General features: G+C 36.4%; 2 protein-coding genes across 2 annotated transcripts; one reads left to right on the top strand and one right to left on the bottom strand.

Moving 5' to 3' along the window:
• Window positions 1-7165: 7165 nt before the first annotated feature.
• On the top strand, window positions 7166-8092 carry LOC100337810 (olfactory receptor 2J3). The gene has a single exon (XM_002714362.4). It carries the CDS (start codon window positions 7166-7168, stop codon window positions 8090-8092), a length of 927 nt encoding a protein of 308 aa, XP_002714408.4.
• Window positions 8093-22085: 13993 nt separating this feature from the next.
• On the bottom strand, window positions 22086-23027 carry LOC100338322 (olfactory receptor 2B6-like). Its single transcript, XM_002714363.2, has one exon. It carries the CDS (start codon window positions 23025-23027, stop codon window positions 22086-22088), a length of 942 nt encoding a protein of 313 aa, XP_002714409.2.
• Window positions 23028-26453: the final 3426 nt, after the last annotated feature.

Raw genomic sequence — 26453 nt, 5'->3', positions numbered from 1 at the left:
ATGCCTGTCAAAAAAATAGAAAAAATAAGATTGCATTCATTGAAAAGGTTATTTCAGGATGTCTTTATAGCAAAGGTAGAGTGTACTTTCACCTTCAAATATAATATGTTCCTTCCCCTCTGTGATAACTTCTAAAAACTTAAATAAGATATCCTTTATGTTGGAATACATTGACATACACTTTATACACTCGGGAAATACAAAGCAGTCTGTATGAATTAGATATTTCTGTGTTTCTCTCTTCCACCACATTCAGTACACCTTACCCTAAGATTTTTGTGTAAATTTCTTGGAAAGTCCTGATCACAATCTGGATGTCACTCACATTTCCAAGATGAATAGTATTTATAGGCTTAGGAAGTAGCAGTTATCCCTGAGTATTCCCAGGTACTGATTCCAGTTTTTTGGGGGGTCATCAAAATCAGTGGATGCCCAAATTCATTATTTAAATTTCACAGTAGTTGTGTATAATATGTGCGTATCTTCCCCTGTGTTTTACGTAGTCTCTAGATTACTTGTAAGGTTTAATAAAATAAAATTCAATGTAAATGTTTGTTACAGTGTATTGTTTAAGATACAATGACAAAAATCTGCACATGTTTAGTACAGATGAAATGTTTCTGAGTATTTTTGATCTGTAGTTTATTCAACATGCAGATGCATAAAGCAAAGATACAGATGACTATATGCCCATTAACTAGTCCAAGGTAGAGGATAATTTTTTAAAAGATTTATTTTACTTATTTGAAAGGCAGAGTTATGGAGAAAGAGGGAGACACACACACACACAATCTTCCATCTACTGGTTTACTCCCCAGATGGTCACAATGGCCGTGGCTGGGTCAGGCTGAAGCCAGAAACCAGGAGCTTCTTACATATCTCCACTTGGGTAGAAGGGGCACAGCACTGGGTTTGACTTATTATTATTAAGAGAGCAGGATCATTATTATTATTATTAGAGGGCTGAATCAGAGGTGGAGCAGCTGTAACTCAAAACAGTGTCCATAACAGATGCCTGAATTGCAGGTGGAGGCTTTACCCGATTGTTACAATGCTGGCCCCGAAAGATGATAATTTAAGAAAACAATCACATGAACTGTGTGTAGGGTTTTCTCCTCAAAATAAATTTACACATTTCTGTGTATGTTAAGACTAAATTATGTAAAAGACATATTAAGTAATAAAATTGATGAAAACTATAATTTCAACACCAAAGAATCTTGTGTGTGTTTGTGTGTGTAAAATTTAAATATCTCTTTTTTGGCAATTAGCCAGTAATGAGAAATTTTAAAGTGACTGAATTTTTTTCCAAACTAAAGAATTGTTATCACCACCAGGTGATTTGTTATTTTTCATAGTGCATCTTAGTTATAGTTGATTTTTCTTTAGAATGGCATGAGAATTTCCATTCATTTTTTATTTTAGATTCTGATTATAGCAGAACATAAGCCAAAAAAGTCCAATGGCATTTTTCTTACAAGTGTTTATATTGTTACTACATATTATGTTGAATTCTCAACATATTAATTCAATACTAAACCATTAATTTGCTCTCATGAATGTTAATTAACTTCATGACAAGTTTTAAGTATTGGGTATGAGTTCTATAATAAAGTTTTAGAAGTTTTGAATAATATATATATATATTTGAACATAATCTGTATCAAAATTTACATAAATAGAAGGTACTCATACAATTAGCTTTCTAATTTATCCCTTAGCATGATGAGGAATTGAGGAAGGAATTTCAGGTAACTCAAGACAATCCATTAAATTCCCTGCTTTTCTCAGTGATGAATATATATATATATATATATATATATATATATATATAGTCACCTTGGTACAACAAGGCAGTATCATGCTGCATTCTTGTGAAATTGTTCTAACCAAGACAATTCCTTGAAGAACATTAATTAACACTTTGGGATTCATGCTCCCAATGGCCCCAGTCAAAGAAAATAAGCTGTAGTCTTGTTTCCATAGAGACCTTATTTCCTCTAAAATAGGGATCTACTCCCAGGTACATGGAGTGCTCTAATGAGTGCCTTTCTATGGCTAAAATCAAATTCTTTTATTAGACTCAGTGCTCAGTGTTTTCTCTTTCTAGCATAATAATAATGGTTATTTTCAGACTCTGCTTTCCTCAATCTGTGGAGTAGAATGTATAAGGTAGATAGTCATTTCCATTGACAATTTCAAGGAAATCAGGGAACAGACTACAGTATACACATGATGAGGACATAGTTAGGGAAAACAACACAAAAGTATTGTGGACAGGCACCGACAGAACACAAGAGAAAGGAGTTGTTCAAGTACTGCTTAAGCACTAGGTAAGAGTACAAATGGAATAATATGATAATAAAAACATGTTGTCTAGTTATGGGGATGGAGGAAATAGACCACTTTTCATTGTATAGTGACTGATTTCCAGATATACATAGCAAAGACATAATCATAAACGCCTACTTGCATCTTGTATTTTTGGTTCCTTCTGTTAGATTCCTTTCTAATCCCTCTCTATGAGACTGTTCAAGTACAATTCATATAATAGATAAATATATATTTTAGCTGTCACTTGGCTTTAGTTAATGTACTAATTTCTGGAGTTGAATGTTGAAGAAAGAAGAAAATTTTATCTGCATCAGAGGAAGTACAATATTGGGTTCCATATGTTCATGATGCATTATCTCCATTCTAGGGAATTTTTAAAAAATCTTAGGGAAAATTTGTCATTCCACAAATGGCAATGACTTTTAAATCAAGTAATCTTCATAATTTTCTATTTGACCTTTGCTATTTCTTATTTAACCATAGCTTTTTTAAAACTTTTATTTAATAAATATAAATTTCCAAAGTACAGCTTTTGGATTACAGCAGCTTCCCCCCCCCCCATAACCACCCTCCCACCCTCAAACATCCCATCTGCCACTCCCTCTCCCATCCCATTCACATCAAGATTCATTTTCAATTATCTTTATATACAGAAGATCAATTTAGTATGTAGTAACTAAAGATTTCAACAGTTTGCACCCACACAGAAACACAAAATATAAAGTACTGTTTGAGTACTAGTTATACTGTTAATTCACATAGTACAACACATCAAGAACAGAGATCCTACATGCTGAGTAGCTTTTAAAAAGTTCTTATTCGAAAATGTATTGACTTGCTATCCTGTATGGTTTTCAAATCATACAAATAGTTGAGACTAGTGTAATAACTGGTTAACGGTTATATACATTATCAACACTGTACAGAGTTGCAAAGTCTGGAATCAGACTTGTAGTCTTGGGGCCAAAGAATGTTACCAGCTTTCTTCCAATTAGCTACTCTTGACATTTTTTACAAGAGTTGTAATTTGTCAAACAAATGTAATTATGAGATTACCTCCTCCTCAAGAAGTGATTACCACAGATGTCTTACTATAATCTCTTTCCTCTTGTGCCTTAACTTAATAAGAAATGTGAATAAGAATGGCTGTGGGAGGTGGAAAGGATAAAGATGTGACAAGGTTAGAGGAGGCAAAATATTCAGAAAAGAAAAAAGGACACCTAAGCAGGAGTCAATATATTTTATCACAATGAATATAAAAAAAGAAATATTAATGTTTCCTATAAAAGACTGAAACTCTGCAGGAAAGAGTCACTGAAGAGTCATATGAATTTATTTGTGATATGCACTTTATTTTTAAATAAAAATTCACTAAGAACAATATATTAAGTGATAAAAAAGCAAGTTAATGCTTCATTAAATATTCAGAATTATTTTTCCAAATGAGCAATAAAATGCACATTAGTCATAACTTATTCTCATAATTCAGGTATTGTCTCAGTTATATCCCTAAAGAAAAAGAAATCTCATAGAAAACTTCTTCAGGCTCTATGGTTCAGATTTCTCAGCCCTGTGGCATACACACTTTTAACACTAAATACTGTAATCAGATTCCTCCACATTTCACATACACCTTTCCTTCTTCTTTGATTCATCATTGAATTTTTATCTTCCTTTCAATAATATTTTCTGTTTTCAAATTCAATTGCATTACACATCCTTTCAAGGCTAATATAACATGTCCCAGATGATCAGTTTTGTTCATATCATGAATACCCATGAGCTGATGTGCATATGTTTGTGTATTTTTTGTTGATATCATAATTTATGTTTTATTTTTCATTTTAGAAATAAGTTGTTAATACAAAGAAACACATCAAAGATAAGAAAATATGGTATCTTTATTTAAGAACATTTAAGTTAAGCTGAATATATTTTACCCAATGTAAACATTTTCAAACCTGTACTGAATATGATACTCTTCATTCTGTCTTTTCATCTACACATAAGACTATTGAGATTGCCATTGTTATGTTTCATACAAGGATATGAAAATGCTGAAAGACAACTGATATTCAGCCTGAACAATTATTCATTTTTCATGGAAATTTTCTTCCCCAGTCAGATTGAGAATTTTGTATAGTTTACCCAGATGTCACCATAGGATAGATGAGTAGAAGACAACAGTTTTTTTTTCTATAAGACAAATATCTGAATTAACATAAAAATGTTTTATGTTTATTTTCTGTAATTTTTTTACTATGGTAAATTTTGATCTTATAGAATAGTTTAAAAAGCATTCAAAGAACTCTATTTACCCTTTAATTGAATTGAGCATCAGCAGATATTTTTCCCACAAAAGCTTTATCATCAATTTTTATATCCATCTTTCTATCCATCTATCATCTTTCTCTAGATGATTTGAAAGAAAGTTGTGGTCTTGATGTTCCTCTACTCTTCAATACTTCAGTGATCAATGTCTAAAAACAAAGATAAGATTTTACATAACCGCTGCAATTATCAAAATTAACAAGTTGAATACAGATGCAATATTATTATCTAAATAATTCCATACCAAAATGTCCCCAGTTGTCTCCAATAGTTTGTTTCATGTTCAAAATCACACATTAGGTACCGTATCTTAATGGACACCTTTTATTTGGACTAGGTCATCACCCTTTATTCTCGTTGAATATATTTTTCTATTAGTATTGGTAATGTATTTTATCTTAATTTGTGTTTTCTCTTTTTTTTTTCATTATTAAATGAGACTGTGCATGTTCTCCAGGAATGCCCCTGAAATGACATCATGTTTTCTTCAGAACAATAACATTAGAAGCCTCATGACAATATTACATCATCATGTTGGTTTGTCAAAACATTTTTGATATTAACATTGATAACTAGGTTATGGTTTGTCCATAACCAAAACCACTGGTTTTTTTCTGCTATAACGTTTGTATTTTTCACTGTTTCATTGACAAGCAAATTTGGAAGAGATATTTTCGGATGTGTAAATATCCCATTCTTCATCAAATTTTTAATCTAGTAGTTTTGCATACTCTATGTGTTTGGAACTCTATCATTCCTTCTTTATTAATTAGGTTTCTTGTGTATGAAATAACTTTGTATTCACTATTCATTTATTCATTACTGCATTTTTAAATTTTAAAAAGTATTTATATAAGGTGAACAAATTTCATGTATTTCATATACACAGATTTAAGAGCATAATGATACTTCCCATGCTCCCTCCCTCCACCCACTTTCCTTCCTTTTCTTCTCCTTTCTTTATTATTTTTTTAAATTTTTCCATGACCTACTTTCAGTTCATTTTATAATCACAAGCTTCACCCTCCACTAAATAAAGAATTCAACAAGTAGTAAGTAGAAAAACCACTGAGCCTCAAGAGTATAGAAAAGGACTGCAAACAAGAGTCAAAACTCAAAATGTCAATTTTGCTCATAAACATTACATTTTATTGTACTCTGTATATTAGTTGCCATAAATCAGGGAAACATGATATTTGTCATTTTGGGGCTGCCTATTTCACTAAGCATAATGGCTTCCAGTTGCATCCACTTTGTTGCAAAACACGGGATTTCATTCTCTTTTTATTTAAGGAGTACAAACTTTATACATTTCATAATTACTACTTTAAGAACACGGTGTCTTCCCACCACAGAACAGTATTTGGTACTTTATATACACCACTACTTTTTAATCCAGGTATCTATTGATGCACATCTGGGTTGATTCTATATCTTAGCTATTGTGTACCATAATGGAAGACAGTATGAAGATTCCTCAGAAATATGAAAATAGATCTGCTATATAACTCAGTCACCGCACTCCAGAGAGTATACCCAAATGAAATGAAATCAACACATGAAAGAGTTATCTGTACCTTGACCAGCCCCATGGCTCACTAAGCTAACCCTCCACCTAGCAGCGCCGGCACATTGGGTTCTACTCCCGTCAGGGTGCCGGATTCTGTCCCGGTTGCCCCTCTTCCAGGCCAGCTCTCTGCTGTGGCCCGGGAAGGCAGTGGAGGATGGCCCAAGTGCTTGGGCCCTGCACCCCAGGGGAGACCAGGAGAAGCACCTGGCTCCTGCCTTCGGATCAGCGCGGTGCGCTGGCCGCAGCGCGCCAGCCATGGAGGGTGAACCAACGGCAAAAAGGAAGACCTTTCTCTGTCTCTCTCACTATCCTCTCTGCCTGTCAAAAAAAAAAAATCAAAAAAAGAGTTATCTGTACCCTATGTTTATTGCAGCTCAACTCATAACAGCTAAAGGTTTTTATATTTATTTATTTGTGAGATAGAGACAGAAGGAAGAAGAGATGGAGGGAGGGAGAGATGGAAGTGGAAAGACAGAGAGAGAGCTCCCATCTGCTGGTTAACTTCCCAAATGCCTATAATGGTAAGACTGGGTTAGGCAGAAGCTGGGAACTAAAAACTCAATCCAGATCTATCACGTGTATTACAGAGACTGATCTCTTTGAACCATTAACTGCTGTCTCAAAAAGCATGTACCAACAGAAAATAAGAACTGAAAATAGAGCTGGGATTCAAAATGAGGTATTTTGACACAGATTGCAGACATCTCAACCGATCTTTAACATGGTTAAGCCAAATGCTCATTCAAATTATTTTCTTTTTTGAGGATTCTTATGTTTAACTTATTTTAGGTTCTCTTACTGCTCAAATTGTCCTGGAATTGAAGAGTAGTAGATCCTTCTAAAGGGCAATTTTTTTCTTGTACATGCATCCCTATGAGTCTCAGATTATTTCTTCACTTTTTTATTCAGGAAACAAGAAATGAATGACTGATGGCAAAAATGAACTATAGTTCTCAAGGCTATTTTATTCTACTGGGCTTTTCAAGTTGGCCTCACCTGGAAGTTGTTCTCTTTGTGGTGATCTTGATTTTCTACCTGATGACACTCATAGGCAACCTGTTCATCATCATCCTCTCATACCTGGACTCCCATCTGCACACTCCTATGTACTTCTTCCTCTCAAACCTCTCTTTTCTGGATCTCTGCTACACCACCAGCTCCATCCCTCAGTTGCTGGTTAACCTCTGGGGCCCAGAGAAGACCATCTCTTACATTGGCTGCATGATTCAGCTTTACTTTGTCCTTGCATTGGGAGCCACAGAGTGTGTCCTTTTGGTGGTGATGTCCTATGACCGTTATGCAGCAGTATGCAGACCTTTGCATTACACTGCCATCATGCACCCTCGTTTTTGCCATGCACTGGCTGTGGTTTCTTGGATATGTGGTTTTACCAACTCAGCCCTTCATTCCCTCTTTACCTTCTGGGTACCCCTGTGTGGACATCGCCAAGTGGATCACTTTTTCTGTGAAGTTCCAGCACTGCTGCAAATATCTTGTGTTGATACTCATGCTAATCAACTGACTCTCATGATCACCAGCTCCATTTTTGTTCTCATACCTCTACTTCTCATTTTTACTTCCTATGGTGCCATTGCCCAGGTTGTATTGAGAATGCAATCCACCACTGGATTTCAGAAAGTCTTTAGGACATGTGGCGCCCATCTGCTGGTTGTATCACTCTTTTTCATTCCAGTCATGTGTATATATCTCCAGCCACCATCAGAAAATTCTCAAGACCAAGGCAAGTTCATTGCCCTCTTTTATACTGTTGTGACACCAAGTCTTAACCCTCTAATCTATACCCTCCGAAACAAAGATGTCAGAGGGGCAGTAAAGAGACTAATGGGGAGAGAGTGAGTCTCTATACTTATGCTATTAAGAGTATAATAGAGTATCTCTTCACCAACCAGTCATTTGCCCATCCATTTGCCATGCTGTCAGCATTTATTGAGCTAGTGCTCTAAGAGATCGTGGAGTTTCTGGTAACAGCTATGAAGAAAACACCATTTGCCTTAATAGCATTCACTTATGGAGAAGACAGCCATGTAAAATCAGTACCAAATATAAACAGAGAATTTATTTCCTAGCAGAATCCTAATGAACCCAAAGTAGCATGCTCTTAATTAAAAACAGTGGTGGAATTTGGTGCAACTATTGGCAAGAGAGCAGTTTATAAATCCTATGAGAAATATTCTCAATTGTTTAAAAATGTCTTATTTTTCACACTTAGGCAGATTATTTTTGTTTGTTTACCATTATTTTAATTAAAAGTAAAATATAAATATTTTAAAGATTTATGCTGGTTCACTCCCCAAAAAGCTACAATGGCTGGGGTAGGGCCAAGCCAAAGCCAGGAGCCAGGAACTCCATCAGGTCTCCCTCATGGGTACAGGGGCCCAAACAGTTGGGCCATCTTCTGCTACTTTCCCAAGTACATTAGCAGGGAGCAGAAGTGAAGCAGCTGGAACTCAAACCAGTACCTATATGGGAAGCCTGCATTGCTGGTGGCAGCCATACCTGCTGCACTGAAATACTGGCCCCAAAATATCATAAATCTTTTTCTCCAACACCTCTATTCATTCTTGAGTAATGGCATGGATTTCATGGTGTTTAAATTTGCTTCCAAAAGATTAAAGTGCCTGAGGCTTGGTTCTTGGTTGGGTAACGCTGATAGTTGGTAGAACCTTTAAAGGGTGGAAGGTCATTTATTGTTGAGGTCACTGCCCTTTGAGTCCTTTTGAATCCCAGTTAGTTCAAGCAAAAGTAAGTAATAAAAAGGACATAGAAGGCCGGCGCTGCAGCTCACTAGGCTAATCCTCCCCCTGTGGTGCTGGCACCCCGGGTTCTAGTCCCAGTTGGGGTGCCGGATTCTGTCCCGGTTGCTCCTCTTCCTGTCCAGCTCTCTGCTGTGGCCTGGGAAGGCAGTGGAGGATAGCCCAGGTCCTTGGGCCCTGTACCCGCATGGGAGACCAGGAGGAAGCACTTGGCTCCTTGGCTTCGGATCAGTGCGGTGCACTGGCCGCAACGCACTGGCCATGGCGGCCACTTGGGGGGTGAAAAACAGAAAAAAGGAAGACCTTTCTTTCTGTCTTTCTCTCTCACTGTCTAACTCTGCCTGTCAAAAAAAATATATTTGAAAATTTTGTGATAAATGTTGTTATGTGAAAGATGTTAGTTTACATTTTTATTAAAGTTTGATTTGAAATTAAATATTTGTGGTTAAGCATATTATGAAAGTCGACTTACATATTTTCCAATAAAGAAATGTATTTTTATGAGGATAATAGTTTTGTTACCTATATTATTATAAATCATCTCATCTGAAATAAATGGACTATGTAATATATTGCTTTAAACTGGAAATAATGTTCTGTAGTGAAACAAAGAGTAAGTGATAACTCAATGTAAATATCATATCAATTCATGAATCACTTGCATCTCAGTGTAATTTTTGAGACTTTTACGATTTAGGTATGTAATATTGGGAAATTCTTCCTTCTATATAATTATAATTTGGTGCCCATTATGCAACTTCCCTCTAACTTCCCTCCCCACTACACTTCCCAGTCTCTGGTAATGACTCTTACATTCAGGTCAATTTTTTAAATTTTTCATATATAAGGGAGAACATGTAATATATTTTAATTTTTGTGCATGGCTTATTTCAATTAATGTAATTTTGTCAATTTCTATCTATTTGCCATAGATCACAAGATTTCATTCTTTCTGTGGTTGAATAGTATTCCTTTGTGTTTATATATACCATAGTTTCTTTATCCATTCATCTGATGATGGAAACTTTAGCTAATAAACATGGAAATGCACGTTAATATAATGGTTAATTTTCTTTTGGGTTTATACCTTGTAGTGTTATTGCTGAATCATGTGGCAGTCCTATCTTTAGTTTTTTAAGGAAACTACACACTGTTTTTCATGTAAGTTTCTAGCAATGCACAAGACATTGGGATGACTATACTACACAATAATATATAATATATTTCCTGAGCAAATAAAAGCAGAATTCAAAGGCTCTAATCATAACATAATGACAATGGGGCTCCAAACCCATACGAATCAGTGGTATAAACACCATCTTCACTGTTACAATGATCAACTGAAACGTTAAAGGCAACAGATAGAGCAGTCTAAGTTTAAAAGAGACGACATAAATAACATCAAATCCCAGGTAAAAATAATAGAATTAAAAAAGGAAGGAAGGATCAACATGGGAAGCACTCCACACAGCAGAGTCCTAGAATGACTTTCGCAGTAAACAATACTCAGACCTCAGAATCAACCCATAAGGCTTCCTGGTCGGGATGAAAGGCCTGTAAGAGCATCTCAGGAATGGAAAGACAAGACTCTGTGGAAAAAACACACACACACACACACACACACACACACACACACACACAAGGAGGAGCTCTGCGAGACTTCAGAGGAAAGGAAGGGTCATCAAAGAAGACACTCTTCTCCGAAGGGAGAGAACATCCTCTTTGCTTATGGCTGTGTCCAAATACCGACGGAGTCTATGGTCACAAAAGGCCTCCATAGCCCTAGCAGCCCACAACAAGAGCCTCGGATGATACTGAGTCATAAAAAAAGAGTGTTAATTGTTAAAAAAAAACAAACAAACAAACAAACAACAGTAGTCATTGTGCACTTGCTCCCCAGGTAGGAGCTCTGTCTCTATTGAATTGCAATATGAGAATCCACTGCAAATTTTCTCCCCAAACTGCGTGCTATATGTTATGTATGGGCATGTGGGCAAATTGTTGAAATATATGATTAGCATAGAGATAGTCCTCTTTATATGAAGTCATACTAAAAATAATCCATAATGAAGAAGAAGATGCGAGAGGGAATGGGAGGTGGGATGGGAGTGGGGTGGAAACATGGGGAAAGAACCAATATATTCCTAAAGTTGTATCTATGTAAAAATGCATTCAATAAAAAAATAAATGAATAAATAAATAATGTGATGACAAGAAGAGGGACATTTTAATTGTGCTTATTTGATCAATACGCATTGCATACATTTAATGAAATATCACACTCTACCCCATATATGTAAATCTTTTAAATAAATTTTTAAATGTCTTAAATGAAAGATCTCCGCAAGTGAGATCCCAGCGGAAAGAACAGGTCATCAAAGCAGGAGGCACCTTTCTCTGAAGGGAGGAGAGAACTTCCACTTTGACCATGGCCTTGTGCAAATATGACCAGAGTCAGTGAACTCAGGGGGCTTCCATAGCCTTGGCAACTCATGACAAGAGCCTAGGGTGATTACTGATGCCATAAATAAGAGTGTCAATTTGTTAAGTCAACAACAGGAGTCACTGTGCACTTACTCCTCATGTAAGATCTTTGTCCTTAGTGTGCTGTACATTGAGATTTAATGCTATAACTAGTACTCAAACAGTATTTTTCACTTTATGTTTCTGCGTGGGAGCAAACTGTTGAAATCTTTACTTAATGTATGCTAAACTGATCTTCTGTATATTAAGAGAATCGAAAATGAATCTTGGTGTGAATGGAAGGGAAGAGGGAGTGGGAAAGGGGAGGGTTGCTGGTTGGAGGGACGTTACTGGGGGAAGCCATTGTAATCCATATTCTGTACTTTGGAAATTTATATTCATAAAATAAAAGTTAAAAAAAGTTTAGTATAGACTTACTGTGACAATGAATTCAAAATTTATGTTCACTGCATATCTGTGTGATATTTTGTAGTAGGCTATGGATAAATACTTAATTGTAAGCAACCTATGTCCTTCAACAGGAGAAAGATAAGCTGGGGGTATACCCACACAATGGAATATTTTATTTTAATGGGAAAAATGGCCTCCTTCTATCTCTGACAATATGGGTGTTTCTCAAATGAACTTCCTAGAAAATGTGAATAGTCATCTAAAGAATGACTTTTGTATGCATCCATTCTTAATATTACTGGAGAAACAAAACTATACAAATGGAAAAGAATCTGGTTGTGAGGGGTTGGTGGAAAGGAGGTTGGTTGATGACGAAGAATACACACAGAAGAACTTTTGGGATGATAGAATTATTCTATACCTACTATACCCATGCTGCATGACTTTGCATTTTATCAACACAAAAAAAATGCCCATAACAATAAAAAATTAATGTATGCAAATAAGCAAAGAAAAACATCAATGAATATACTAAAGATCCTAGGGTGGAACGCAGACTCTGAAAAATGAATCTATGAATATATTAATTATACAGCATAACTACATTGAAAAGAGTGGAGTAAAAAAAAATGCTATCCTAGGGGCTGGCACTGTGGCGTAGCCAGTAAAGTCACTGCCTGCAGTGCCTGCATCCCATATGGTTACCGGTTCAAGTCCTAGCGGCTCCACTTCTGATCCAGCTCTCTGCTATGTCCTGAGAAAGCAGTAGAAGATGGTTCATGTCCTTGGGCCCCTGTACCACGTTGGAGACCCAGAAGAAGTTCCTGGCTCCTGGCTTTGGATCAGCTCCAGCCATTGTGGTCAATTGGTGAGTGAACCAACGGATGGAAGATCTCTCTCTCTCTCTCTTTGCCTCTCGTTATCTCTGTGTAACTCTGACTTTCAAATAAATAAATAAATAATAAATCTTTAGAAAAATGCTGTCCTAAATAACTTTAGAAAAGTATATTTCATTGGAGGCTAAAGATAAAAATAATTCTGCGTTAACGTTTTGTTTCTCATGGGGGTATAATGATTTGCGGCATAGATCTACATGTTCCCTAGTGTTGGACAAAAGTGTTAAAAGATGTTGGATCATGAGATCTAACATTTCTCACTGTTGGTAATGGAAATTACAGACAAGCAAGAGAAAGACTAGAATGAACCATGTGTTATTGTGTTGTGTTAGATAAGATAGTTTACACATACATGAGAACAAACATACATATACATGTACACAGAGATGGACAGTTACATAAACACTTAGATATATGTGTATATGTTATCTGTGTGTATGTCTGTATATATGTTTTATTTACTTAATTCTACTGAAAGACCCAGAAGCAATGGTACCCCAGCAGCAATATTCATATGTTCATATGTAGTATTTACCTTTTAGTGTGTAATATTATTCTTCAATGAAAGGATATTTGGAAGAATATATGATTTTTAGTATGATAAAAGAATATACCAGATAATCCTAGAATAGGAGCAGTAGTACCAGAAATTTAGATTTCCTAAACCAAATGGATTACAGAAAAAATGTAGACATGTGCAAGGAATACAATAACCAAGCCAGCTGGAAAATAGCAAGTTGGAAAAATTTGAGCAGCAAGATAAATACAATAGCATTGGAGTATAAGCCAATGCACAAAATAAATAATCAATACACTGATATAAATAAATGATTAAAAATAAAGATATAGAGGAGGAGAAAGTATTCTTCACTGTGGCTGTACTAATACCCCCTGAACAAGATGGAAGATAATTATCTACTGTCGTTTCTTAAGTATAGGCTAGACCTAGTGGATGTATTTTAAAGAATAGAGTATGGAAAGATAAGCTTGAAAGTTTAAGCTTTATGAAGTACATACACTGTCTTCAACAAGTGATTAAAATCAGCACCATCAGTAATGCTATGCAGAGATCGTGTCTTCCCTCCTATGATCAGATAAGAGAACTTTGCCTCCAAAAACCTCTAAAAAACCTAAATTTTGAAGTTAATAATGAGAATACATAAAACAAATCATAACCAAGGTGCATTCTGCTAATTACCTGACCAGTATTCCCTCAAAAGTGTCATGGTCGTGAATAACAAGGAAATACAGATGGAGGGGACTGAAAGATACATAGTATTCTGGATTGAATATCAGAACAAAAAGGAAAGACATTAAAGAAAAGCATGGGAATGGGGCCAGCACTGTGGCGCAACAGGTTAATGCCCTGGCCTGAAGCGCCAGCATTCCATATGGGCAACGGTTCGAGACCAAGCTGCTCCACTTCTGATCCAGCTCTCTTCTGTGGCATAGGAAAGTAGTAGAAGGTGACCCACATCCTTGGGCCACTGCACGCATGTGGGAGACCCGAAAGAAGCTCCTGGCTCCTGGCTTTGGATTGATGCAACTCTGACTGTTGCAGCCAATTGGGGAATAAACCAGCAGATGGAGTACCTCTCTCTCTCTTTCTCTCTCTCTCTCTGTCTCTTTTTTTTTTCTCTAGCTGCCTCTCCTTTTCTCTCTATGTAACACTTTCAAATAAATAAATAAATCTTAAAAAAATAAATGAATAATCATTGAAGCAGGGAAAGTAACCATGTATTTGGCTTAAGTGAATGAAAACGTTGGGGATGATGGAGAGATGTACTGGGATCACTGGATATTTCAGTTTCCTCATTTGGTCTAGTATATCTCTGTGCTTACTTATATCTACTTGTCCAATGATCTAAACTTGATTTTATTCATGATTCCATTATAGTATTAGAAGATGAATTTTCTATTCTAATTTTCAGGTTAGTCATAGTAAGGTATAATTTGATAATTCAAGCAGTTCACGTAATATGATAGCCAGAAGGACTATGGAAAAGCAGTGTTAGTACTTCAAAATTAATATTCACAGTTTATGGAGACCCTAAGGGATGGTATAAAAGTCTAAATCATTTATATCAATATGTACATTGTGGATTAGCATAATTGAAAAATAAAATCACAAGAAGTTTTGTGTGTAATAATGATAACTCATTTAGGCTAACTCATTGGATTGAAATATATATTTGAGCAAATTATTTGCTAAAAAGCATCATTAATATGCTCATTTTCAAATAATTTCACCAGATATTTAATTAATAACAATTAATTATTTAGCAGAAGCATGTTAAATTCATAGTAAATTCATAGCCATACCTAATATGTTCAAGACAGCTTCTTAGACAATAGATCGTATGTCAACATTTTTCACAGATATTTTTTTGAGGAACTTTTCTCTGACATCCATTAAATCTTTGTTTTAAGTGAGATGTTTGCGAAAGAACTTTATATACTATCATTTACTTAAAAATTTCTCACAAATCAAAAAGGAAATTACCTAAATCTCTGTCAGTTAGTTTAAAAATATAATCCTTATGATAATATTGTACTTACATAATATTTATACTAAGAATTGCACTTGTACAGATGGAATGTGTTACTTGTAATTAGCCGCACTAATTTACTAATTTATTAATAACAGCACACGCCAATATGTAGTAACAAAGGTATTTAAGTACACATAGGAGCTATAAAAATTATTTAGTAATAGCCTCATTAATGTGACCTATCAGATGTGCTCTTTTACCTATAAGTCACTTGTTACCATCAGATTCATTAATTAGTTGGTATTATCTCTTTCAGAATGCTTTCTATAGAATCTAAACAGAGACAACTCAAGGATTTGCTGTAGTTAAGAACTTGCAATCTGAGATGGTGCTTTCCCCACAGTAGAAAAAGCAAGATTCCCAAGGTGCAGTAGTTGCTTCATGGGGGGATATGGGGTAATAGCAAGAGAAGAAATTTCGGAAAAAAATGTTATAGCAGTTTTTATTCCAAGCACTTCAGTCTTCCCTACTGCACATTTAGCCCTTCACTTCTGCTCACAATCATCACACAGGAAATGGCACAGGAATTCCGGTGTCAGTACCCAGTCGGGTTCTTGTCCCGTGTCTAGGAAGACTGTTGCACGTGGATCAGAAGCACTGGAGCATAAGTGGGTTTATTGGTAAGGAAAAGGCACAGAAGGGGCTCCTAGGGTACAAAACCATCTGGCTTGCTTTGGGGCATAATTCTATCCCAGTAAATGAGATCTTCTTTCTATTGGCTGACTAAGATGTCAGTCCTTTTTTCATTTTTTTAAAGATTTTTATTAATTTATTTGAGAGGTAAAGTCACAGAAAGTGAGAGGGAGAGACAGAGAGAAAGGTCTCTGTCCGTTGGTTCACTCCCCGAATGGCCCCAACAGCTGGAGCTGTGCCGATCCAAAGCCAGGAGCCAGGAACTTCCTCTGTGTCTCCCATGCAGGTTCAGGGGCCCAAGGACATGGGCCATCTTCTACTGCTTTCCCAGGCCACAGCAGAGAGCTGGATTGGAAGTAGAGCAGCCGGGACTCCAGCTGGAGCCCATATGGGATACTGGCACCGCAGGCACAGGATTAACCTACTGCACCAGTGTTGGCCCCCAAGATGTCAATCTTGACAGTAAGATAACCGCCAATTATCAGACTAGTTAGCTGTTGCTAGGCAACTTGCTTTTCCCACAGAGGGGTCCCTGGCATTGAGCCAGGTACCTTCTGCAGCTAGTGGCATTTTGCAGTTTGCCAGCTTGCACCCTTGCTATCATCTGTCTAGTTTCTGAGAAGCGTGCCCAGCAATTTTTCAGAGAACCAGCCCACACACGGGAGCTCTACCATCTGTTTTCCTAACTATAGTCCTGTCTCCTCTATTTACAACATATTTACATAAATATGAATATATGTAAAGATCTTAAAATCTGAAAATTATAGGTGTTCCTCATAAGTACTATGAAGTCACTGATGAATTCTGAGGAAAGAGAATTACAAACTCTTAAGCTTCTAAGTGTGTACAGAAAGTACTGCTGTGTAACTTTTCATTTCCCAGAGTTAAGTCTTGCTAAAATAAAAGTGTTGTATGCACAAAACCGTCATCCTAAAATATATTAAATCAAAGTCTTTTCCTTTATGGATACAATTAGTACATTTTCCTTGAACTCTTTTTTAATGTTTATTTGTTTGAAAGGCAAATCTAGAGGGGATGGGAAAAGGGAGGGAGGAGGATATCTTCCATCTACTGGTTCACTCTCCAAACGGCTACAACAACAAGGACAGGGAGAGGCAAAAGCCAGCAGATGGAACTCCATCTGGATCTCCCAAGTGGGTGGCAAGAGTCTAAGTAATTGGGCCATCTTCTACTGCGTTCCAAGGCACATTATCAGGGAACCACAATGGGAAGCAGAGCAACCAGGATGGGAATTGGCACCTGGGGGATGCTAGTGTCACAGGCAATGGGTTTATCTGCTGCTTCACAACACCAACCATCTTTCTTGGAATTTTGCTTCATATTTTCTATAGTCCTCCTAACTTCTGTTCTAAAAATTGCTTTTCCTCCTATTAAACTTCTTCACAAAAATTCTACCTCCTATTCAGTCTTGTAGGCTTGAATGTCGCCATTGTCAGTGGCTCATCTCTGTCCCAGAGGGTCTACATTTAATAAAATCAATTAAGTCAGTCTCTTATATCAAACTCTCACACATTTTCTATCTTTTCCATTTTTGACATTCTTTTTTTTTTAACTTTTATTTAATGAATATAAATTTCCAAAGTACGATTTATGGATTACAATGGCTTCCCCCACATACTGTCCCTCCCACCCACTACCCTCCCCTTTCCCACTCCCTCTCCCTTTCCATTCACATCAAGATTCATTTTCGATTATCTTAATATACAGAAGATCAGCTTAGTATACATTAAGTAAGGATTTCAACAGTTTGCTCCCACACAGAAACATAAAGTGAAAAATAATAGATGATTTTTTTTTAAATGATGATGAAATCAGATCAGACCTATTGTCATGTTTAATCCCAGTGAGAGTCAAGTTGGGAGTTGATAATTTCTTTTTTTTTACAGAGGATCAGTTTAGTATACATTAAGTAAAGATTTCAACAGTTTGCACCCCCATATAAACACAAAGTGAAATATATTGTTTGAGTACTCGTTATAGCATTAAATCTCAATACACAGCACATTAAGGACAGAGATCCTACATGAGGAGTAAGTGCACAGTGACTCCTGTTGTTGACTTTACCAATTGACACTCCTGTCTATGGCATCAGTAGTCTCCCTATGCTCCAGTCATGAGTTTCCAAGGCTATGGAAGCCCTCTGAGTTCTCCGATTCTTATCTTGTTTAGACAAGGTCATAGTCAAAGTGGAGGTTCTCTCCTCCCTTCAGAGAAAGGTACCTCCTTCTTTGAAGACCTGTTCTTTCAGCCGGCGCCATGGCTCAATAGGCTAATCCTCCGCCTTGCGGTGCCGGCACACCGGGTTCTAGTCCCGGTCGGGGCGCCGGATTCTGTCCCGATTGCCCCTCTTCCAGGCCAGCTCTCTGCTATGGCCAGGGAGTGCAGTGGAGGATGGCCCAGGTGCTTGGGCCCTGCACCCCATGGGAGACCAGGAAAAGCACCTGGATCCTGGCTCCTGCCATCGGATCAGCGCGGTGCGCCGGCTGCAGCGGCGGCCATTGGAGGGTGAACCAACGGCAAAGGAAGACCTTTCTCTCTCTGTCTCTCTCTCTCACTGTCCACTCTGCCTATCAAAAAAATAAATAAATAAATAAATAAAAAGACCTGTTCTTTCCACTGGGATCTCACTCACAGAGATCTTTTGCCAGAGTGTCTTGGCTTTCCATGCCTGAAATACTCTCATGGGCTTTTCAGCCAGATACGAATGCCTTTAGGGCTGATTCTGAGGCCAGACTGCTGTTTAGGACATCTGCCATTCTATGAGTCTGCTGAGTGTCTCACTTCCCATGTTGGATCACTCTCCCCTTTATTTATTCTATCGGTTAGTGTTAGCAGGTACTAGACTTGTTTATGTGCTCCCTTTGACTCTTAGTCCTTTCATTATGATCAATTGTGAACTCTTATCTTACTTAAATACCTGTTTATATTTTATGAATAGTTGCAATATGCTTAATGTATCAATTTCTATAGTTTTCCTACTCCAAACATTATTTTAATTGGTGAAATTTAGTCTTAAAGATCTTACATAATTTTAGAATTTAAAACCCTACCAGACCTTATCACTTACAGAGATACACATTCTTTAACATCACATTTGGTTCTAAGTTGTTGGTTCAAGATATATCTGGCTTTCAGTTTTACATACTGCCTCATGTAAATTTATCACATTATTCATCGCTTGAATGTATAGTCTTGCATTTCTATCCTCTTCACAGATATCTTGCTATAAGGTGAATGCTTGGATTTTTGATAACACAAAGACTGAAATTCCAATTTCACATAAAGAAGGCAGGCTCAGAAATAAATGAGACAGTTTAATCTTACCTATCAAATGTAGATAATATGCACCTTGAAGGTTTGTTGAAAGATTAAGTAAGATTGAAACTAAAATGAGTATTATACACTATTACAGCTTTTCATCATTTGTGAGTCTTCATATATATGCATACATATATCTTCAATTATGATATCTACTTGGTTAGGGGAACATTACTATATACTCCCATTACATATACAACTTTTACCATTTGTCTCTGGAAAATATTTAAAAATTCATTATTTGGAATATTTAGCTAGGAATTCTATGTGCCTTCTGTACTTTCTTTCATGTACTTCCCTCTCATTCTCCAAATTACAGAAACTTTCTGTAATTATTTCACTGAATAGGCCTTCTAATTTATTCTATTTCCACAGCTTCAGGAACTCCTAAGACCCATATGTTGGGTAGTGTGATAATATCCCATAAATCTTGAACATTGTTTTCAATGTTTCTAATTTCTTTTTTTTTTTTTTTTTGGTTTGACTGAGACATTTCTGAAGATTTGTCTTCTAGCTCGGATATTCATTCTTCTGCCTTACCAAGTCTTTGTTAAGGTTACCCACTATATTTTTTATTTGACATATTATCTGAAATATTTGACTTATTTATATGACATATTATTCATTTCTAATATTCAATATTGATTTCTTTGTTTAAATCTAATGTCATTGGAAAATTTATCCTCCATGTCACTTAGAAATTTTTGTAACTCATGAATTTGCTTCTCATTGCTTCTGAGTAACCCTATAATCATTCTTTTGAATTCCTTTTTAGATATTTCATCAACCTCTTTGTCTTCACATTCTAATATTGAAGTGTTATTGTTTTCCTTTGTGAGAGTCATATTGTCTTCCTTATTCTTGTTTTTTGAATTTCTGCAATTTTTAGACATTTAGGGAAGTATTTGTTGGTTTTCTCCTCTGATAGATTTTTCTTTGAACTATGCCTCTGTAGTTTGGCAGAGTATCTGCTCTTTCAGTGAATACCCAGAAGTGTGTTCTGGCTGCAGCCAGGGAGCTCTGGTCAGTGCTCCAGGGTGGATGAGTATCAAGAGTGATACTCAAGTTGGGTATAGATCTCTATTGTCAGCAGTGGAGAGAGTATGATCATCGCTGCTGTTGTATTCACACCCTCATCTCCTCAATTCCAAGATGATCAGTGCCCAGAGATTATCCCACAGTGGGTGCAACACTCACCTGCACTGCCACAAAGGATCTGTGCAGTCCTCAGTGTGAGCACAGATCTCTCAGCAGCAACCCATCCCAGGCAATCCGGGATCTCTGAGCCTCTGATTCCAGACACAGTGATTTCCCAGAGTCACAGCTACACCCTGCTTCCTATTGTGCATTCATAAATTTCTCACAGTCACAAGGTGCAAGGATCCCATAGGCACAGGGTGTAGAGGATCCACTCTGCCCTGTTAGCCTGTCCAGTCCATGGAGAGAGCAGAGACTTTCCCAGAGTCAGCTGCCTGTGGGTGCTCAACCATGGCAGTTTGAGCCCTGGAACCTGTGAAAGGTTGGGAGGATGGGGGCAACCTCACAGTCCTACATGGGTGCCCAACCCCCTGTCATCCCTCCCAGTCAGACTCAAAATCAGAGGGGAACGTGGATTTTTCCCTCTGTAAAATCCTATATCACAGCTCTCACTATTCCTTACACTGACACTTTTTTCCATAGTTTGTTGATATAATCAAATTCCTTTTTATTCCAAAAGTAAAAATTATTTCTTTCTCATATCATTTCTTGCACAGTTACAAAAGGCATTCCTGGATGTTCCTGTTTAGGCATAAAATTGTCTCTAGGTTGTGGTTCCTTATTAAATTATTTTCCTGTTCTTTCACTAACTCAGAAGAATTAAATTGACAGCATTTAAAATGAAAGCTAAGAAACTTATCTGTCTTATTTCTTCATTATTCTTCTCATTTCAATATTTGGTGATAAATTCTTTAAAATACAAAAATCATCCTATACTTATTTAAATAAAAATTACAATGATTTTTTAAAATAATTTTATACACTTATTTAAAAGACAGAAATAGACAAGGAGAGATCTTCCATCTGCTGGTTCACCCTTCAAATGCTGGAACCGGAACTAGATCGGGCCAAATCAGGAGACTAGAACTAATTTTGGGTGTCTCACGTGGGTGTCAGTACTCGAGCCATCACCTGCTGTCTCTCAGGTGTTGAATAAGAAGCTAGCATTGAAAGCAGAGCTGAGTATTGTAGTCAGGCATCCTGATGTGGGATGACAAACACCCATATCTACAATGGTATTTTAAGAAGCAAGAGCATCTGCATAAATACAGGTAGATAAGCCTATGAGATTCTTATTTCTTCTAACACATAGACTGCTTCACACTGAATATTCTATGTAGTCAGGCTGCCCATGTAGACTTGGGAAAAGTCACAGAGAATGATGAAACGTTTCTCAGACAACATGACAGAAAGTCCGTTGTTGAATTGATATCATGCCATTTTTATGATTAGCTTAAAGTAGTCAATTTATATTATTAATATGTTTTACTGCTTTAAGTATTATTTTGCTATGTACCAATCAGAATAAAATTATGTAAATGTATTTTCAAAAACACAGTGCTTACACTGGTGAATATTATTTGAGTATAATCCTTATCAAACAATATTATAAACAATACAAGAAGTGTGGTATATTTTCAAGAGCATGTGCCATGAGATTTGATTATGAGACAAGAGTTAATTATGAGAAAAAAACCCATGTAAACCCACTCTAGTTGTTATATATAATTTTACTTGATATCTACTAACTCTTGGAACTGAAAATGTTCCTCACCACATTTCCCAATGCTCCCTTTACATCCTTATTTCTAAGGGTATATATGAAGGGGTTGAATGTGGGAGTCACAACTCCATAGAAGAGAGCCATGAACTTGGGCTGGTCCCTTGAGATGGTGGAGGGGGGCTGAAGGTACATGCTAATGGCTGGACCATAAAATAAGAAAGCTATAATGAGATGAGAGGAACATGTCCCAAAGGCCTTTTTTCTTCCCTCAGAAGTTTTAATCTTATATACAGCATGTCCAATACTAGCATAGGAAGCAAGAATTAAGCATAGAGGAACAGCTAACATGAAAATGCACACCACAGAGAGTGTGAACTCATTGGCTTCTTTTTCACCACAGGCTGTCTTTATCAGAACTGGAATCTCACACACCAAATGATCCAGTTTATTGAGACCACAGAGAGGCAACTGTAGTGTAACGGTGGCTTCTGAGACAGCATAGGTAATTCCACTGAGCCACACAGTAGATACCAACAGGATGCATGTGCGCTGATTCATGATGAGGGTGTAGTGCAGAGGTTTGCCAATGGCCACATAACGATCAAAGGACATAAGTGCTAAGAGCAGACATTCTGTGCCCCCCATTATGTGGAAGAAATAAAGCTGAAGTGCACATCCCATGTAGCTGATGGTCTTCTTAGAGCTTCCCAAGTTAAAGAGCATCTGAGGGACAATGCTGGTGGTGTAACATATGTCCAAAAAGGAGAGGTTGGTGAGGAAGAAATACATGGGACTGTGAAGACAGGGGTCTAACTTGTACACAAGAATGATGGTGATGTTTCCAACCAAGGCCATGGGGTACATTATGAGAAGAACAATGAAAAGAGACAGCTCCATCCAAGGTCGGTCAGCAAAGCCAAGAAGAATGAACTCTTCAGGGTGGCTTTCATTAATTGGCGCCATTATCCTCAATCTGTCTCACTAAGTAGGGAAGTGGAACAAAGGCAGAAATTTGTGATGAGTGATAGAACATAATTATGCACTGACTATTCACTCATCCAAGATGAGATGCGGTAATTTGTAGGGCAAATAAAATAAAGGATCTGGCATAAGATGACCTAATAATATCCTTTCATGAAACTAAAAAGCAACTATAATAAGTAATCAAATGACTCTGGAACTGGAAGCCTTTCTGTTTATATGTATGAATTTCCTCCTATGTTCTTGTGTTCTGGTTATGATTAACAGAAAAGAAGAAGTAATTCTATTTAGGAAACTCCAAAAACAATGGCTGTCAAACTTTGGCATAAAGATCACATGAGCAGGTTGTTAATATGGATTTATTGATTTGTACCTCCAGGTGTCTGACATAGTCGATGTGGGATGAGCACCTAAAATTAGATGGTTTATTTTCAGAAACACTGATGCAAGGAATTATTGAAATGCTAGTAATAGCAGAAGAAAAAGGAGACTGGCCTTGTCCAGCCCCAAATATTGAGTGTAATAATCATATCATCTCCATAGAAAGTGAGAAAATTTTGTATTTAAACAAATTCATTTAGCTATTTGCAATTGAGAAACAATTTTGAATACTATAAATACCAATTGCCTCAAGATTTGACAGTTATCAGTGGATCACTGCTCACATAAATTCAGTCAAGCTAGAGTGACAAAGTTTCCTCTATGTTCACAAATTTGTTTGTGCATTTATGTGTTTTCTTTCACATAGATATGTAGTTCAAACTTTGAGCATTTGATCATTTGATTTAAATTTGTTGTAAAGGTATTATATGAATTTTTCATCATTGAGTGAGCTCATTATCCTTCATTAATGTAAGAGTTTGCATATTTAAAAGCAACCCATTGATTGTATTCAAGGATATTTCAAATAGTATATGTGAAAATAAAATTAAGATAAGTTTATTTTGGTTTAAAAATTTTAAAATCCATGCATAATCTTTTCACAATGAACCCTGTTCCCAAACATTTTGAAGAGCCTTCATATTTTCAATTCTAGGAAATAGCTGTTGGAGGAGAAATTGATACCACAATTCAGGCCCAGAGATACTCAACCAGAAAATATTTTACATTTGCAATTTATACGCCTTTATTTTACAGTATAAAAAGCACACTGAAACAACAAAGTCCACTACTTGAGTACAGCAGCATTTTGAGACAGTTTATTTTTGTATATATATTTTTCAATCCGTGGTATCATCTATAAAATGAGTGATATTCACAAAAAAAGTTAAGGTAGCATCCCAGTGATACAATTCTGGATTACTCTGCCAATCAATTAGTAGTTAAATGATAATAGATTGCCTTCATGGGTTTATAATGTTTATTTTCCACATTTTCTATTTTATCAAATTCTCAAAACCATCCTTTGAGATGTAACACAAAGCTACTCAGTTAAGTTGTGTCATGCCCTTCTTATAAACTATCCTAGTTCAGAATATGCAGTAATTATAACAAAATTATAATAACTGCAAAAATCCTTCATGACCCTTGTGTGACAAACTTTCCAACGAATTTTTAGATCCATTAAGTCATTAATAACAACTTCAAAATCCTATGCCAATGACAATTTTTACTTTCTGCTAATATTCATGGATAGTATAATGATCAAAAGCTGTCACTGCCTTAAAAGAGATATTGAAGCTATGAATTCAGAGTTCCAAGATTAAGAAGAAAGTATTTGTATGCTAGGCATGTTTCCTGAATAATTGTGAGTTCCTACACATTTTTTGACCTGTGTTATATTCAAGATGTTATTTGAACACATCAAATTTAGGAAAATACCTTGACAATTTATTCTCTAGGTATAATTCTGTGTTTACGTGGCATATTAGAAACATGCTATGAGCTGACACTCTGGCATAGTAGGCCAGGCTTCCACCATTGACACCTGCATCCCAGATGGGTGCCAGTTTGTATCCCAGCTGGTCCTCTTCCAATCCAACTTTTTGCTAATGGCCTGTAAAAGCAGTGGAAGAGGTCCCAAAATCTTAGGCCCCTGGACCCATGTGGGAGACCCAAAAGAACTTTCTGGTTCCTGGCTTCAGGTCAGCTCAGCTCTGACCATTGAGGCCATTCGGGGAGTGAACCAGCAGATGGAAGACCTCTCTCTCTATCTCTCCCTCTCTCTGTAACTCTACCTATCAAATACATAAATAAAATATTTTTTAGAAAAACATCATATGAATTAATTTGATTTTTAAGATGAATATCCTAAAAATTTCAATTTACGCATATTATTAAATATGGCAATGTAAGACATGTATTATCTATTCATTTAACAGTTATAATCACCTTTTATATTTCCTATCACAGATCATCCTTCTATTTTTTTAAAAGCTAAATTTTAAATTTGATCCTATGTAAATACTTCCATAGTTAATTATATCTGATTCAAATAATAATATTCACTGCAGTGTGCTTCCAGCTATTTTATTAGATTTATTTTATGTGAAATTGCGTTTACATTGTTCACTTTATTAAGTATAGTTTTATTTATGAATGATGACTACCCCAGAACCCCTTCATTTCCCCAAATATTACCTTAGCGATGCCAGAGAAGATGTGGCTAACCATTGTGATTTATTCTTGAAGTATATTTAATCACTACAATTCTATGGCTGTATTTCTAATTTTCCATGTCATTTTCCCACTTTATAAGTACCAATTCTTGAATTCCATCTTTTTTATATTATATTTTCTACTTCCAGTGGTTTCCCATTCTTATTTCGTTACACAAGATTTTATTTGTCCTTGACTATATGAAGCTACTTTAATAAACTCTACTCCTGTTGAAATCACCCTTGTATGTCCACTCACATTTTAGCTGCTTTGAATTCTATTTACACTTCATTTTTATCACACACAGTATTTTTATTTTTAGCCTCTTTAAATTTTATATACATTTAAGTATCTTAAAAAACAAACAATGCCCTGAATATTATCTCTCATACATGGAGATTAAGGAAGCAGTCTTTCTGAACTTAGAACAGTAATTCCTAGAGGTTGAGAAGAATAAGGAGAGAGAGAGAATGGACACCACACACAGATTACAAGTTTCAGTGTCCACAACACAGTCGGATGGGAAGACTTCATGATCATGTCTTATATATTGCATGAGTAACTGGGGAAAAAGAGCTGATAGGTGCCAAGCACAAAGAAAAGATAAGGAAATGGGAAATCTAGTTGTGTCATTTGATTGGTTTATACTGAGTGCATTTGCTGAGATAGTAGATCGCACTCCATAAAAATGTACAAACACTGCATGTTGATCAAAAATTGAAAAATGAAACAAAGAAAGGAAAAAAGAGAAAAAAACTTCCACTTTGACTACGACCTTGTCTAAATATGATCAGAGTCGGCAAACTCAAA

This window comes from Oryctolagus cuniculus, chromosome 5 (assembly GCF_964237555.1).
Source record: "Oryctolagus cuniculus chromosome 5, mOryCun1.1, whole genome shotgun sequence".
Classification (NCBI taxonomy): domain Eukaryota; kingdom Metazoa; phylum Chordata; class Mammalia; order Lagomorpha; family Leporidae; genus Oryctolagus; species Oryctolagus cuniculus.
Note: the sequence above shows the minus strand (reverse complement) of the source record. Positions and strands in the feature narration are given on the sequence as shown.

Coding starts and splice junctions, on each gene's coding strand:
- LOC100337810 (XM_002714362.4), top strand. CDS start 7,166: ATGGCAAAAATGAACTATAGTTCTCAAGGCTATTTTATTCTACTGGGC.
- LOC100338322 (XM_002714363.2), bottom strand. CDS start 23,027: ATGGCGCCAATTAATGAAAGCCACCCTGAAGAGTTCATTCTTCTTGGC.